We start from the raw sequence: 14,388 nt of genomic DNA, 5'->3' as shown, positions 1-14,388 counted from the left end.
ATAGGATTTATTTATTAATGGGAGCTTGCCATTTTATTCATCCACTTACTTCCTGTTCATTCATTATGTGAAATTTTCCTTAGTACAATTGTATGTCAATGATGTGATCAAATACCATCTGAAATATGTGGATTATTAGCTAGAGCTCAGAAACCATTCTGACTACTACAGTGGTCTTCAAATAGATGAGATATAACCTAAATTTTACAGTAGAAGCCTGTATTTGGCTTTTAGTTCATCTTCTCCTGCTTATTTCACCTACCTATAAAAAATATAAGAACAGATTATACTGCTCACCTCTAAATAAATGTCTGTGCCCTGTTTAATCAGATATATAACCTTGTATACCAAATACTCTAGAGGAAAAATGTCATACACTAAAAATCTACTAGCAAAAAAAATTAGAAGTCAAGATTTTATCAATTAATTTTATACTCCTATTTTAAAGGATTAGTATTTGGTAGTTTTGGTATTTTGTACAGTTAAATGTCTATATCCTTTGCTAAAATTTCTGGCAGTATACCTACGGCATAATCATTTTATTGGCCATATACTTGTGTCAGAATCATGGTCCACAGTAAATGTAGGCCTAGAATACCACAATTAACAAGAGCTCCAGTTTCAATAAGGATCACCTGTTCTAACTGAAGGAAAGTCAAAAGTAAACTCCATTTGCAAAGATAAGAAGATACAGCCTAGCATAGTAGCACGTATTTATAGTGGTTACATTTATTGATTATATTCTTCAATCTAATTCTGGATGTGTCATATTGGATGGCCAATTTGAAGACAAAAATGACATTTTTACTGTGAATATGAGTCTTATAAACAAAATTTTTATATTTTCACTAAACACTTGCATTTTTGATATTCATATTTGTAGTATTGGGTACAAGATGCATCATTAACATTTGTTGCTTAGTAAGACAGAGTAATGACCTCTGAGCACTTTTATGTTTCAATCTTCAGAATCTGTGAATATGTGAAATCACAAATGACAAACTAAAATTAAAACTGCAGATGAAATTAAAAGTTACCTGCTATCCAGCTTATTTTATGGCAAGGATACCATCATGGATTATTTGAGTTGGTCCAATATAATGGCAAGAGTCCTTAAAAGTACAAGATGTAATTAGATGATGGCAGGAGAAGAAGGTCTTAGCCTGACAGCAAAGGAGGCCATGAACCCAGGAAAGCTGGCAGCCTCTAGAGGCTGCAAAAGGCAAACAAATGTGTTCTCCCCTACGACCTGCAAGAAGGAATGCGAACTGCCTCACCCTTGCCAATATCCAATTAGACCATTCAGGCCTTCCAGCCTACAGATAAATAATAAAATGTAATAATATAAGTATTATAATATATACATATAAATAATAAAATAATAAATTATGTGGGTTTAGGTTTATTTTATTTTAGTTATTTGAAAGGCAGAGAGACAGACCCAGAGCTGTTGTTCACAGTTCATCACCCAAATGGCCCCAATATCTAGCGCTGAAGTCATGAGCAGTGAACACAAACTAGATTTGCCAACTGGATGGCAAGAATCCAACTAATTGAGCTATCACTGCTGGTTCCCAGGACCTGCATCAGCAGGAAGATGGAACCAGGAGCCAGAACTGGGCGTTAAGCTCAGGTATTCCAGTGTGAGCTGTGGATATCTGAAACAACCTCTTAACCACTAGGCTAAACGTCTGCTCCAAGATTATACAGTTTTGATTCACTGAATTGGTTACAACCACCAAGCCAACTAATATATTAGAGAATCTTCAGTTTTTTAAAAGAATCTTTGGCTTTGAAATTGCATTAATTTAAAAGGCTAAATTGTATTATTTATTTGTTTATTTTTAGGAAGTAATCCATGGCATCCAGGAAGTGGAAAGAAACAAACAAGAAGTTTCAAAATCACATGAAATTGATATTTTTGAAACAAAAATGGTAACCATTTAAACAATATTTTCCACTTTCTTTTCCAGAACTTTCCATACTTTCATGTTAGAAATCCTTTTAAATAAAAAAACGTATCTTTACTTTCGTTTTCCACAAACTTTTTGGAAAAAAGTTTTATTTACCTGAAGGCAGTGACAGAGGAGAGAGAGAGAGAGAGAGAGAGAGAGATCTTCCATCCACTGGTTTACTCCTCACCACAGCTGCAAGCAGGAACTCAATCCAGGTCTTCTGCGTAGGCAGTAGAGACCAAAGTACCTGATGCATCATCTGCTGCCACACATAGCAGAAATCTAGAATAGGAAACAGAGTTAATACTTGAAGCCAAGCACTCTGATATAGGATGAGGTTGTCCCCAGTAGAATCTTAACCATTTCACCAAATGTCCATGATTTAAGTTGGAATCCTCTGTTTTTTTTTCTTGGAATCCTTTTAAAAATAATATGAGCACCCTAAAAATAGGATTGCTCATCTAAAACTGAGGTTTTAGATGAAAATCACTATAAAATAAAGAATATTATTTGCAGTTTGAAACAGATGATATTAAAGAAATACTTTTTAAAAAAATTGTCTTTAAACACAGGCCTCTCATCTTGAAAAACACACTGAGGAAATAAGCCAAGCTTCTCAGTTGCATCAGTATGTTCAAGAAACAGGTAAGTCTGGTATTATCGTCCCTAATGTATCTTTCTCCTATTTATGTGTCTGAGTTTAAATAGATGGCTTCCAAAGCAGTTTTCCCAATGAGTCACTTCAGTACGTGTGACTCATGGACTTAAAATGGAGAAAGGTGGTGTTTCTATGAATAATGATATGATGCCTGTGGTAACAGCCTCAATGCTGTTCTAAAAGTTTGTAGTGAATCACCCCTATGAAATATTCATCCTCAAGCCTAGAAGGTGATAAACTAGCCACTTCTGAATTCCTCTATGCCTCAGGACCTAGATTAAAACTTGATCTTTAATAAGCTCCCCCACAGCAGAATTATCTAGATTAAATTAATTTTGAGAACACGGTTAAGCACCATTTAGGCCAATTTTCTACCGAACAGATAAGAGGTGGTTAGACTTAGTCAAATTTGTACAAGTTTTCACTTGGAAAGTCCCAGTTTGTCATAACCTAGAGTAGAGGGAAAGATTTTTCTACTCTGAAGACCTAAAGGGAAAATTTAAGATAACTGTGACCAAACCATTACTTGACAGTATCCTTTTTTTTGGTCTAATTGCTTTTAAAAAAAAAAAAAAAGGCCTTCCAGTAATATGTTTTGTTTGTTTTATACAACTTATTATTATTTCCTGTGCATAGAAGTAGAACATTCCTGTAGAAAAATTGGAAAATAGTCTCACATAGGTACAACCAACTTGTTTCTTCCTGTATGTCTTGCTGTAGTCTACGTTATATAGTGAAATTATGCCTTCAGTATAAATTTGCATGCTTCTTTTCACTTAACTTCTATTATGAGAATTCCCCCAACAGTATTATAATTTCTTCTCAAACATCACTAACATAGTCCCTGGTTTTCTTTTTTGTTTGCAGTCATTGACACACCTGAAGATGAAGAGATTCCAAAGGTATCAATGAAATTTTTAAAAGAGCAATTTGAAAAGTCTGCCCAGGAAAATGTCCTTTATTCCGACAAAGTAACAATAACCCCAGCCAAGAAGATTAAAGTAAGTTAATTTCTATAAACAGAAACATATTAAGCATAAAACCAGGTTTCAATGCAAAGTATCTTCAAATTATTGAATATATGAGGTGGTTTTTCAGAAAAAAAAAAAATCCTGAACCAGCACCGACTCACTTCCTTAAGCAGTAGGTTGATCTACAGGAAAGAAGAGGAAGAATAAAAACTTTTCTCACTAAAGCAAATGAGGAAAGACAAAAAAAAAATTATATATGCCCTAAAGTCTAATGCCTAACATTAGATAAAGTAATTAAGTCAATTTTAAATGTCAGATGCTTATTCTGTTCTGTTTAAAATTCCAAGGAAAACAAAACAACCTTCAAAAGCACTTTAAGATTTTTTTATTATTCCCCTCTAGATTTCTCTGCATAGCATATTAAGTATAGGGGGGAAATGAAGAATATGTGTAATTGTTAAAATGCTAAGACGGAATACAATTTTAAAAGTAAAAATGGATTATACAAAAGATAGCAACAAACATTGAATATTTATCATGAGTAGGCTTTTTTTAGCTTTTTTTAAAAAACACTTATTTATTTTTTTGGAGGGTAGAGAAGAAGAGACAGAGAAAGAAATCTTCTATCTGCTGATTCATTCCCAAAATGCACACAACAGCCAGTCAAGTAGAGACAGAAAGAGAGAGAAAGAAGGAGAGGGAGAGGGAAAGAGAAAGATCAATCCTCCATCTTCAGATTTATTCCCTAAAAACTCAGAACAGCCAGAGCTGGGCCAGGCCAAAGCAAGGGGCCAGGAACTCCATCTGAGTCTCCCATGTGGTGACAGGGGCCCACATACTTAGACCATCATCTGTTGCCTCCCAGGTACATCTTCAGGAATTCAAAGCGCAGAGTAGCCATGCTGAGAAGGTCTTTAAAGGGAGTATATCAGGTCAGTGCTGTAGCAAAGCAGGTAACGCCTCCACCCGCAACTCCAGCATCCTATATGGGCACTGGTTCAAGTCTCAGCTGCTCCACTTCTGATCCAGCTCTCTACTAATGCAATTGGGAAAGTAGTGGAAGATGGCCCAAGTCCTTGGGACCCTGCACCCATGTGGGGACCCAAAAGATGCTCTGACTCCTGGCTTCGGCCATTGTGGTCATTTGGGGAGTGAACCAGCAAATGGAAGATCCCTCTTTATCTCTCTATCTCTCCCTGTCTCTCTGTAACTCTGACTTTCAAATAAATAAATAAATGAATTTTTTAAAAAATCAAGAGAGTATATCACCTATTTTTCACTAAGAGGAGGTTATAGCAGGACCCTGATTGAAGTAAAGCTGCCATTACTGTACTTTGTAAGATTTGATTTTCTCTCCTTCAAAGATTGAAAGTGAATATGAAGAGACTTTCAGGCCATCATCAGTTGTGGGTACCTCTTCTGCTTCTTGCACTTCCAACAGCCAGAGGAAGGAAACATCAACCACAAGATATAGTGATCACAGTGTCACTTCCTCAACTCTAGCACAAGTTAATGCCACACCTTTGGGACAGAAGGAAGAATTCCCTCCTCCCCCACCTGATGTACTTCAAACTCCAATAGAGGCAGCATTTTCCCAGTCCCCTGAATTTCCCAGCCCTCCTAGAAGACTGCCCATGCCCAAAGATTTGTATTCCAAGCAAAGAAATTTGTATGAATTAAATCGTTTATACAAACACATCCACCCTGAGCTAAGAAAAAACTTAGAGAAAGATTATATCAGTGAGGTTTCTGAGATTGTTTCTAGTCAAATGAACTCAGGGAGCTCAGTTTCAGCAGATGTGCAACAAGCCCGGTATGTTTTTGAAAATACAAATGACAGTTCGCAAAAAGATCTGAGTTCAGAAAGAGAATACTTACAGTGGGATGAAATTCTGAAAGGGGAGGTACAGTCTATGAGATCGATCTTTGAGAACCAGCCATTAGATTCCATCAACAGTGGGTCTCCAGATGAAGGTAACATTTCCAAGGGCATTGCCAATCAAGAAATCATTGCTGGTGGTGATGTGAAATATACCACATGGATGTTTGAAACTCAACCCATTGATGCACTGGGGGTTCATTCTTCTGGTACCGAAGAAAATGCTGAGAAAATCCCTGAGCTGGCCAGAGGAGATGTCCGCACAGCCCGATGGATGTTTGAAACAAGGCCATTAGATTCAATGAATAAAATGCATCAAAGTCAAGAAGAATCAGTAGAAACTGTCGTTAAGGACATAACTGGAGGGGATGTCAAGACTGTGAGATACATGTTTGAAACTCAACATCTGGATCAACTTGGACAGCTTCATTCAGTGGATGAGGTTCACTTACTACAACTCAGATCTGAGCTCAAAGAAATTAAGGACAATGTTAAGAGAAGTATAAAATGCTTTGAAACTCAGCCGCTGTATGTTATTAGAGATGGTTTAGGTCAAATGCTAGAAATAAAAACTGTTCACAGAGAAGATATTGAAAAGGGGGATGTGAGAACAGCACGCTGGATGTTTGAAACACAGCCCTTGGACACAATTAACAAGGATATTACAGAAATTAAAGTTGTCAGGGGCATATCCATGGAAGAAAATGTGAAAGGTGGGGTCAGTAGGGCAAAGTGGTTATTTGAAACCCAACCTTTGGAGAAGATCAAAGAATCAGAAGAGGTCATCACTGAAAGGGAAACAATAATAGGTACAGATGTCTCCAGAAAGTGCTGGATGTTTGAAACACAGCCATTAGACACTCTAAAAGAAGCTCCTGATGCATATCCTCTGCCGCCTGAGGAGATCATAGGGGGTGATGTCCAAGCCACTAGGCATCTGTTTGAAACAGTTCCAATAGAAGCTCTGAAAGATAGTCCTGATGTTGGAAAGCTTCAAAAAATCATTGCCTCTGAAGAAGAAAAAGGGGATGTCAGACATCAGAAATGGATTTTTGAGACCCAACCTCTGGAAGAGATTAGAGAAGATAAAAAAGAGTACACACGAACAGTGAAACTTGAAGAAATTGACAAAGGAGATGTAAGGAATTACACACATGTCTTTGAATCAAATAATCTAATTAAGTTTGAGGCATCCCACAAAATAGAAGTGGAAGGGGTCACAAGAGGTGCTGTAGAGTTAAATAAATCCCTCTTTGAAACAATGCCACTGTACGCCATACAAGACCACCTTGGAAAATATCATCAAGTAAAAACAGTCCAGCAAGAGGAAATCCTAAGAGGTGATGTAAGAAGCTGTAGGTGGCTTTTTGAAACAAGACCCATTGACCAGTTTGATGAAAGCCTTCATAAATATCAGATAATTAGAGGAATATCTGCTCAAGAAATACAGACTGGAAATGTGAAATCCGCTAAATGGTTGTTTGAAACACAACCTCTTGATGCAATTAAATATTTCAGCAATGTGGAAGAAATAGAAAGTACTACTAAACAAGATACAGATATTGTTAAGGGAGATGTCAAAACCTGTAAATGGCTATTTGAAACCCAGCCAATGGAATCTCTTTATGAAAAAGTTTCACTAACGACTGGCAGTGAAGAAATTCATAAAGGAGATGTCAAAAGCTATACTTGGATCTTTGAAACTCAGCCACTTGATAGCATAAAAGATGACTCTGAAGCAGTAGTCAAATTGCAAACTGTAAAACAGGAGGAGATCCAAGGTGGGGATGTTCGTACAGCGTGTTTTCTCTTTGAGACAGAAAATTTGGATAGCATTCAAGGAGAAGAAGGGAAGGAAAGCAAGCCTGTGGAAATGGATATCCAAGCTGGAGATGTGTCCAGCATGAGGTATAAATTTGAAAATCAATCCCTAGATTCTATAAGCTCCAGTTCAGCAGAAGTTTTGAAAAAGATCAAAACTCTAAAAACGGAAGATATTCAGAAAGGCAATGTTTTAAACTGTAGATGGCTTTTTGAAAACCAACCAATTGATATGATAAAAGAAAGCCAAGAATGTGATGAGTTAGTGAAGACAGTGACAGACATACAAGGTGGGGATGTAAGGAAGAGGTGTTTTATTTTTGAGACATTTTCATTAGATGAGATTAAAGAAGAAGCTGATCATATGAGCAGCAAGAAAACCATTACTGAAGAAATCATAAAAGGTGACGTAAAAAGCTACAGGATGCTCTTTGAAACGCAGCCCCTCTATGCAATTCAAGATCAACAGGGGTGCTACCATGAAGTTACAACAGTTAAAAAGGAAGAGGTAATTCATGGAGATGTACGAGGAACAAGGTGGCTTTTTGAAACAAAACCATTAGACTCAATTAACGAGTCAGAAACTGTGTATGTTATTAAATCAGTGACACAGGAAGACATTCAGAAGGGAGATGTTAGTTCTGTCAGATATAGATTTGAAACTCAGCCACTAGACAAGATTTCAGAAGGATCGCGTAATGTTATTCCAACAGTTGACTATATTCAAGGTGGCAATGTAAAGACAAGTAAACAATTCTTTGAGTCTGAAGATTCTGATAAGAAGAATTATGTAAGAACAGTAAGTGTCAATGAAATACAAAAAGGCAATGTTAAAACATCTACTTGGTTATTTGAAACTCATACCATAGATGAACTGAGAGGAGAAGGGTCAGAATATGAAAACATCAAGACAGTGACCCAGGAAGATGTGCAGAAAGGTGATGTTAGGCAGGCAGTATGGCTTTTTGAAAATAAAACTTTGGATGCTATTAAGGAAGCAGATGAAAGCATGACAAATATTACCAAGGAAGAAATCATTTCTTCAGATGTTAAGACAACCACGTGGCTCTTTGAAACAACACCCATTGATGAATTTAATGACAGCAGAATAGAAAAGGTAGAAATTATTGGCAAGAGCATTAAGGAAACATTAGAAGATCTCTACTCTCAGAAAGTTATTGAGTCTCCTGGAATCATTATCGAAGCTGATGAAATTGGAGATGTGCGAATGGCAAAATACAAGCTAATGAACCAAGCATCACCTGAGATACAAAAAGAAGAAATTATCAAGGTTGACCTCAATAGTATAATGATGAACTTACTTTCCAGAAGAGACTGCACGAAGAGAGAGATTTTGGTGAGTGAAGAAGAGAAGGGAAATGTCAACTTGACTAAAACTCAACTATTAAACAGATCCACTGAATTTCATGCTGATAAAGAAGAGGTAGTGCGGGGTGATGTACAGCAAGCAATAAAAAGCCTGTTCTCAGAGGAAAAATCTGTGAAGAAGGGCATTTTAATCCAGGAAGATGAAAGAGGAGATGTTAACATGACTATCTATTGTCTTCTTCATGAAAATGCTGGTGACACAATTGAGCGGGAAGAAGTAATAGGAGGTGATGTAAGGCGAACCATTCACAATTTGTTGTCTTCCACATCAAACAATAAAATACCTGAAAAGGCTAAAATCGATGCCTCTGAGAGAGGAAATGTGCAGTTTTTCACAACATGCATAGAAACTGGAGCTTTGGATTATCTCAGACAACTGCAGACAGGGTCAAATGAAACATTAACACCTAGGAAAGAAGGAGAGAAAGAAATAATTGGTGGTGATGTTGAGGGCACAAAATTGTTACTAAAGAAAAGGCAATCTCAGGTTGAACGTACTGTTAATGAAACTGACATCATCCCAGGAGATGTACATAATACAGCTAAGGTTTTTATGACAGAGCCTCAGAGTGCATCTTATAAGACAACCAAAGAAGAAACTGTAAAAGGGGATTTAAAATCAACCCTAAATTCCCTCAGCCAGGCCATAAATCAGCAAATAGCGGCTAAAAAAGAAGAAATTACTAAAGGTGACATGTTGACCACACTCAAGTCATTTAAAACATCAAGCCACCAGTGGAAAGAATCAAAACAGCCTGCTACCATCCCTGATGATATTGAGCAAACTATTGAGCGTCTTGAAAGGGCTACAAACACAAGGACAGAAATCATGAAAAAAGAACTTATCAGAGACGACCTTGAAACATCATTAAGATCTCTGAAAGAAGCACAAAGAGGTTTCAAAGAGGTAGATAAAGAATTTGCAAACAAAGAAGCCCAAGCTGTGACAGTAGGGTCCTCAGAAGAGCAGAAAACAAGCATTCATCTGAAAGCTGCCCAGAGGGACCAAAAATGTATTCTCCAGCCAAGGCCAGGACCTTTTGAGCCAGCAGCCAGGTGGGAAGGAAAAGCAGAGGCTCCCAGTCAATCTGAAGAAAGAACCAAGGTCAATCTGCCAAAAGCCCCCAAAGGCACTGTAAAGATTGTCATAGATCGCGAACAAAACAATGATGCTCTTGAGAAAAGCCTTAGAAGACTGTCTAATTCCAGCCACGAAGCTATTGAAAATGTGTTACAATCAGGGGACCGAATGGATGTCTGGACTGATAACACAAGAGAAGAACATCTGAGAGAGGAGCATTTGAGCAGACAATTAACTTCAACTGTGTCAGCAAAGAAAAATAAAAAGTCTGAGGAATCAAGGAGACTGAGAGAGCTGAAAGAGGACAACGTGTTCAACTCCACCCAATCTATTGACAAAATAGTTGGAAAGCAGCAGACTCAAACATGTGGACTGAGGAATGACCACCAGAAGACCGAGACTTTCCATGTAAAGAGTGCTAAAAAGAACAAAACCATTCAATTACCACCATGTACACAAAGCTCCACGCCCAGTCCCACTCAGTACCATCCAGTCAGCATGCCAGTTGGAGACACTTACAAAGTTACAGAGGACTTTCAGAAGCAAACCTCGATAAAGCAAGAAATGCAATATTCTAATGAGGATATAAAGACAAACAACATGAACATTCAACCTTTGCCTGTAAATCAAGACCTATCCAGTGTAACTAAAATGAAAGTCTTTGAAAAAAGCCATAATAAATTTAAGGTCAATGACAAAAATCAAAGGACTGATGTTCACCTGAAAAAAGAGGACTTTCTAATGAAAACAAATACTTCTGCAGAGTTGAAAATGGCAATGGAAAGGTCCTTTAATCCAAGCAACTTTAACCTGGAGAACGATGGGAAAGAAAGTGAGTGTTCTCTTCCACCTCCATCTCCACCTCCTCCTCCACCTTCCAATGCATCATCTGAAATAGAATTTCCCCTTCCTCCTCCACCTCCTTTAATGATGTTGCCTAAAAAAAATGTGTTTCCGCCATCACTATGCACAGAGAAGATAAAGGCTGAATTTGAAAACTTCCCAGGCCTCCCTCTTCCTCCACCACCAGTAGAGGAGAAACCTGAAGTAGAATCTCTATCAACATTTCCACCACCTCCCCTTTCTCCAGCATCATCTCAGAAATCAGCACAGCCTTCCTCTTCTGTTCCACAAAAGCACAATGAAGCTTTCATACATGAATGTTCCTTAAAAGAAGCATCAGGCTCTCAGCAAACTCACTCTCAGGCTAAAATCACAACAAGAAAATCAGGAGCACGTATTCCACCTCCCACATTACCCAAACCCAAATTTTTCAAGGGAATAGATGATAAAAAGAACCTTCTTTCTCAAAAAGTGGAATTGGAAAATTCCCTATCTGATATGGAATTTAATATTGCTTCCACAAAGGATCAGAGAAGAGGCATGATGGCAACCAGCAGTGAATGCACAGAGACAAAGCAGGACACATTCAAAGGAAGCCTTGATCAAAGAAAACAATTATCTATTGACTCTGTAAAGTCTCCCTCTCAGATAGTTCCAGAAACTTCATCACCCAGAGAAAAGCAAGCAGCTCCTCTCAGAAAATCACATTCATTTCCAGCAAATTCAGGACAGCAAAGTCCAAAACCTTATATGAGAAAATTTAAGACACCTCTAATGATTGCTGAAGAAAAGTACAGACAGCAAAGAGAAGAGCTTGAGAAACAGAAACAAGAGAGTTCTTGCTACAACATAGTCAAAAGAGAAAGTCAAAGTCATAATGTATCAAAGTTAGAAAAAGAAATGCCATTACAAAAAACAAATGAGGAGGTTCCGCTATCTGGAATGTTTTCAGAGCTCACTGTGCTTCAACCAAGCCCAGACTCTCAAAGTAGTGCTCAAGTCCTTGAAGTGGATTCTAATAAACAGCTCTCTACAACATCAACAGTGACAGTGGCTGACAAGAGGCTCCAACATGCTCTAGCATCCTCAGAAGCCAAAGATAACATGAGGAAGGAAACTTTGCAGAGCTCCAGGGACATAATACAATCTACATCAGCTTGTGAAACTAAACAGAGTCAGCAAGAATGTAGTATACAACAAACACAACAGAAGAAATATCTGGAGCAGTTGCCCTTGCTCCAAAGCCAACCAGTTTCCCCAGCTTTCAAAGTTAAAACCATCAAGCTCCCCAGCATAGATCATACATTAAATGAAACTGAACACAGATATGAAAGTCACAAAAAGCAATCACACGTCGATGTCCAGACCATTACCAAACAACAGTATCAGGAAACCAAGAAATTGGAAGCAAGTGCCAAATACAGTAGTAAGCAATCCACGGCTGAAAAATATGACCAATTACCTAAGAAAGAAAAAAAGGTAACACTACCAGTGTCTACAGAAGCTGAAGAGAAGGGAAATGAAAGGAAACTCCAGATGAATCATGAAAAACAAACAGAATTTAGGATGTCCGAGAGAGGGAAGCTTATGGCAAGTGAAAGGAAAAGCCAGGGGCCCTCAATGATTGGTGCAAAAGAAGAGAGATTCATAGTTGAAAGACAACAAGAACATTTGAAGGATGAGTCAGCACCAAAGGTAGTCAAGCAGAAGGTGATTGAAGCACATTTTGATTCACAGACTCAAGATTTTCAGCAAACAGAGATACAGACTTCTGAAAGTAAAGTTGAACATGAAAAATTGTTCCAGCCAAGTAATAGTCTGCAGGGAAAAAAATGCCTTGGAGTCAAGGGCATTCAACAGAAAGAAGTCTTCTCTGACGCTAAAGATTCAAAGGAAGAGGTTACACAGAACAAATCTTTATTTTCTTCTGTGAAAGAATCCCAGCACGATGATGGAAAATGTGCTGTAAATATATTGGAATTCTTGAGAAAGCGTGAAGAATTACAGCAGATTTTGTCTAGAGTAAAAGAGTTTGAAGCAGAGCCAAATAAAAATGACCTGAAAGCATTTCAAGCACTGTTACGTATTGTTCCAGGATGGCTGATAAGTGAAGAAAAAAGAGAAAATGGAGTTTGCATTGCAATGGAGAACAATATAGAAAAAATCAAGGAAGAGATAGCATACATTAAGACTCAAGCGGAAGATATGCTTGTGTCCTGTGAAAACGTAATTCAAGCAGCCATGATATCCTCCAAAATGGGGAAACAGGAAAATAAGCCTACTAGTCTTAATGAGGCAACATCAAAAGTGTCTAATGCTTATGGCCACTATGATAAATATACTGAGCAGAAAGAAAATAAAATTGTAGAAGCAGCAGCACACCATGAAACAGCAACTCATCATGAAGTACTTGCTCAAAGCCATGTAAAAACCCATCAGGAAAGTAGATGGGATGACAGCAAGATGTCTCCTCCCTCTTTAAAAACACGCCCACAATCACCTACTTTTATAACGATTGAGTCTACTGCCCGACGGACCGTACCTTCTACTACAGATGAGCTTTCTCAGTCCCCTAAAGCGGACAGTTTTGTTGAACCCTCACCAGGAAGGCCTATATTGCAAACATGTAGCACTCCCAGCGCAGACATGTCCCCTTCTCCACCCAGGAGTCGCTCAGAACAACTTGTCAAACTCAAAGATACCACTGCAAAGTTATCCAAAGGCACCGTCCCACGTGCATCAGTAACCCCAGTTCCAATTGTGGAGAAAAGGTCTGAGATCATCATGTCTCCTGCAACACTTCGTCGCCAAATTAAGATAGACACACGTGGTAGAGACTCTCCACCTACAATCACCATACCTGTAAGCGTAAATCATGTTGCTGGTAGTTCCTTCAGAGAATCTATGGAAGCTCAAGAGGAAGTTAGGAAAGTAGAGAAAAGAGCAACTTACGTTCACAAAGATGGATTAAATTCTACTAACTGCGTCGTGCCAGAAACTGAGAGTTACGATGCGGTCGAAATCATCCGCAAGGTCGCAGCACCTCGCGTGCCAGAGCACAGGCAGAGATACGAAGCAGCCAAGCGATCTGTTCAGATGGCTGAAAAATTCGTGAATGATCATGAAAATGAAATAAACAGATGGTTCAGGGAATTTGAGGATGGCCCAGTTTTTGAAGCAAAGTCAAACAGAAGAGTTTATGCAAATGGAGAAGCAAACCGTAATGTAAAACAAGAAAGCCGAACATTTTGTAAAGAGGAATTTGGATTAACATCTTTAGGAAACACTAATTTTACAGACTTTTCTTGTAAACATCCTGGAGAGCTGCAAGAAAAAATTCCTGTTAAGCAGCCCAGGGTGAGCTCTGAAACAAGGTCTCTCAGTGAACATTTCTCAGGCATAGATTCATTTGAGAGTCACGTTGTTGGGTCAAAGACAACCACGTCATCATCCCATAGCTCAGAAGCTACCAGATCTGGCCTTGACTTCAAACATGCCCCACCAACTTATGAAGATGTCATCGCTGGACATATTTTAGATATCTCTGATTCACCGAAAGAACTCAGAAGGAATTTTCAAAAGACATGGCAGGAGAGTGAAAGAGTTTTCGAAAGCCTGGGATATGCAAGCTCTGATGCTTCTGCAACTGAAATGAGAACCACCTTCCAAGAGGAATCCGCATTTCTAAGTGGTAAATGAGCTCGCGAAGTGTGAAAGAAGATTAACCCATTTAAAGGCATGAGTTCTGTGGCCAAGATGATTTGCAGTTTCAAAATGGCCTGGAAATAACA

At 38.4% G+C, this 14,388-nt stretch overlaps 1 protein-coding gene across 3 annotated transcripts in view; it reads left to right on the top strand.

Moving 5' to 3' along the window:
* XIRP2 (xin actin binding repeat containing 2) overlaps positions 1 to 14,388 on the top strand; it is a 78,157-nt gene that overhangs the window by 53,816 nt on the left and 9,953 nt on the right. For all 3 annotated transcript variants that reach the window (XM_008258699.5, XM_017342905.4, XM_008258698.5), the window contains exons 4-7: positions 1,849 to 1,935; positions 2,528 to 2,600; positions 3,481 to 3,614; positions 4,949 to 14,288. In XM_008258699.5, the coding sequence (XP_008256921.3) occupies positions 1,849 to 1,935; positions 2,528 to 2,600; positions 3,481 to 3,614; positions 4,949 to 14,288 (9,634 nt within the window). The remainder of the gene's footprint in view (positions 1 to 1,848; positions 1,936 to 2,527; positions 2,601 to 3,480; positions 3,615 to 4,948; positions 14,289 to 14,388) is intronic.

This window comes from Oryctolagus cuniculus, chromosome 3, assembly GCF_051225735.1.
Source record: "Oryctolagus cuniculus isolate XC-2025 breed Fujian yellow rabbit chromosome 3, ASM5122573v1, whole genome shotgun sequence".
NCBI lineage: Eukaryota > Metazoa > Chordata > Mammalia > Lagomorpha > Leporidae > Oryctolagus > Oryctolagus cuniculus.
This window is presented reverse-complemented; position numbering and strand designations above follow the sequence as displayed.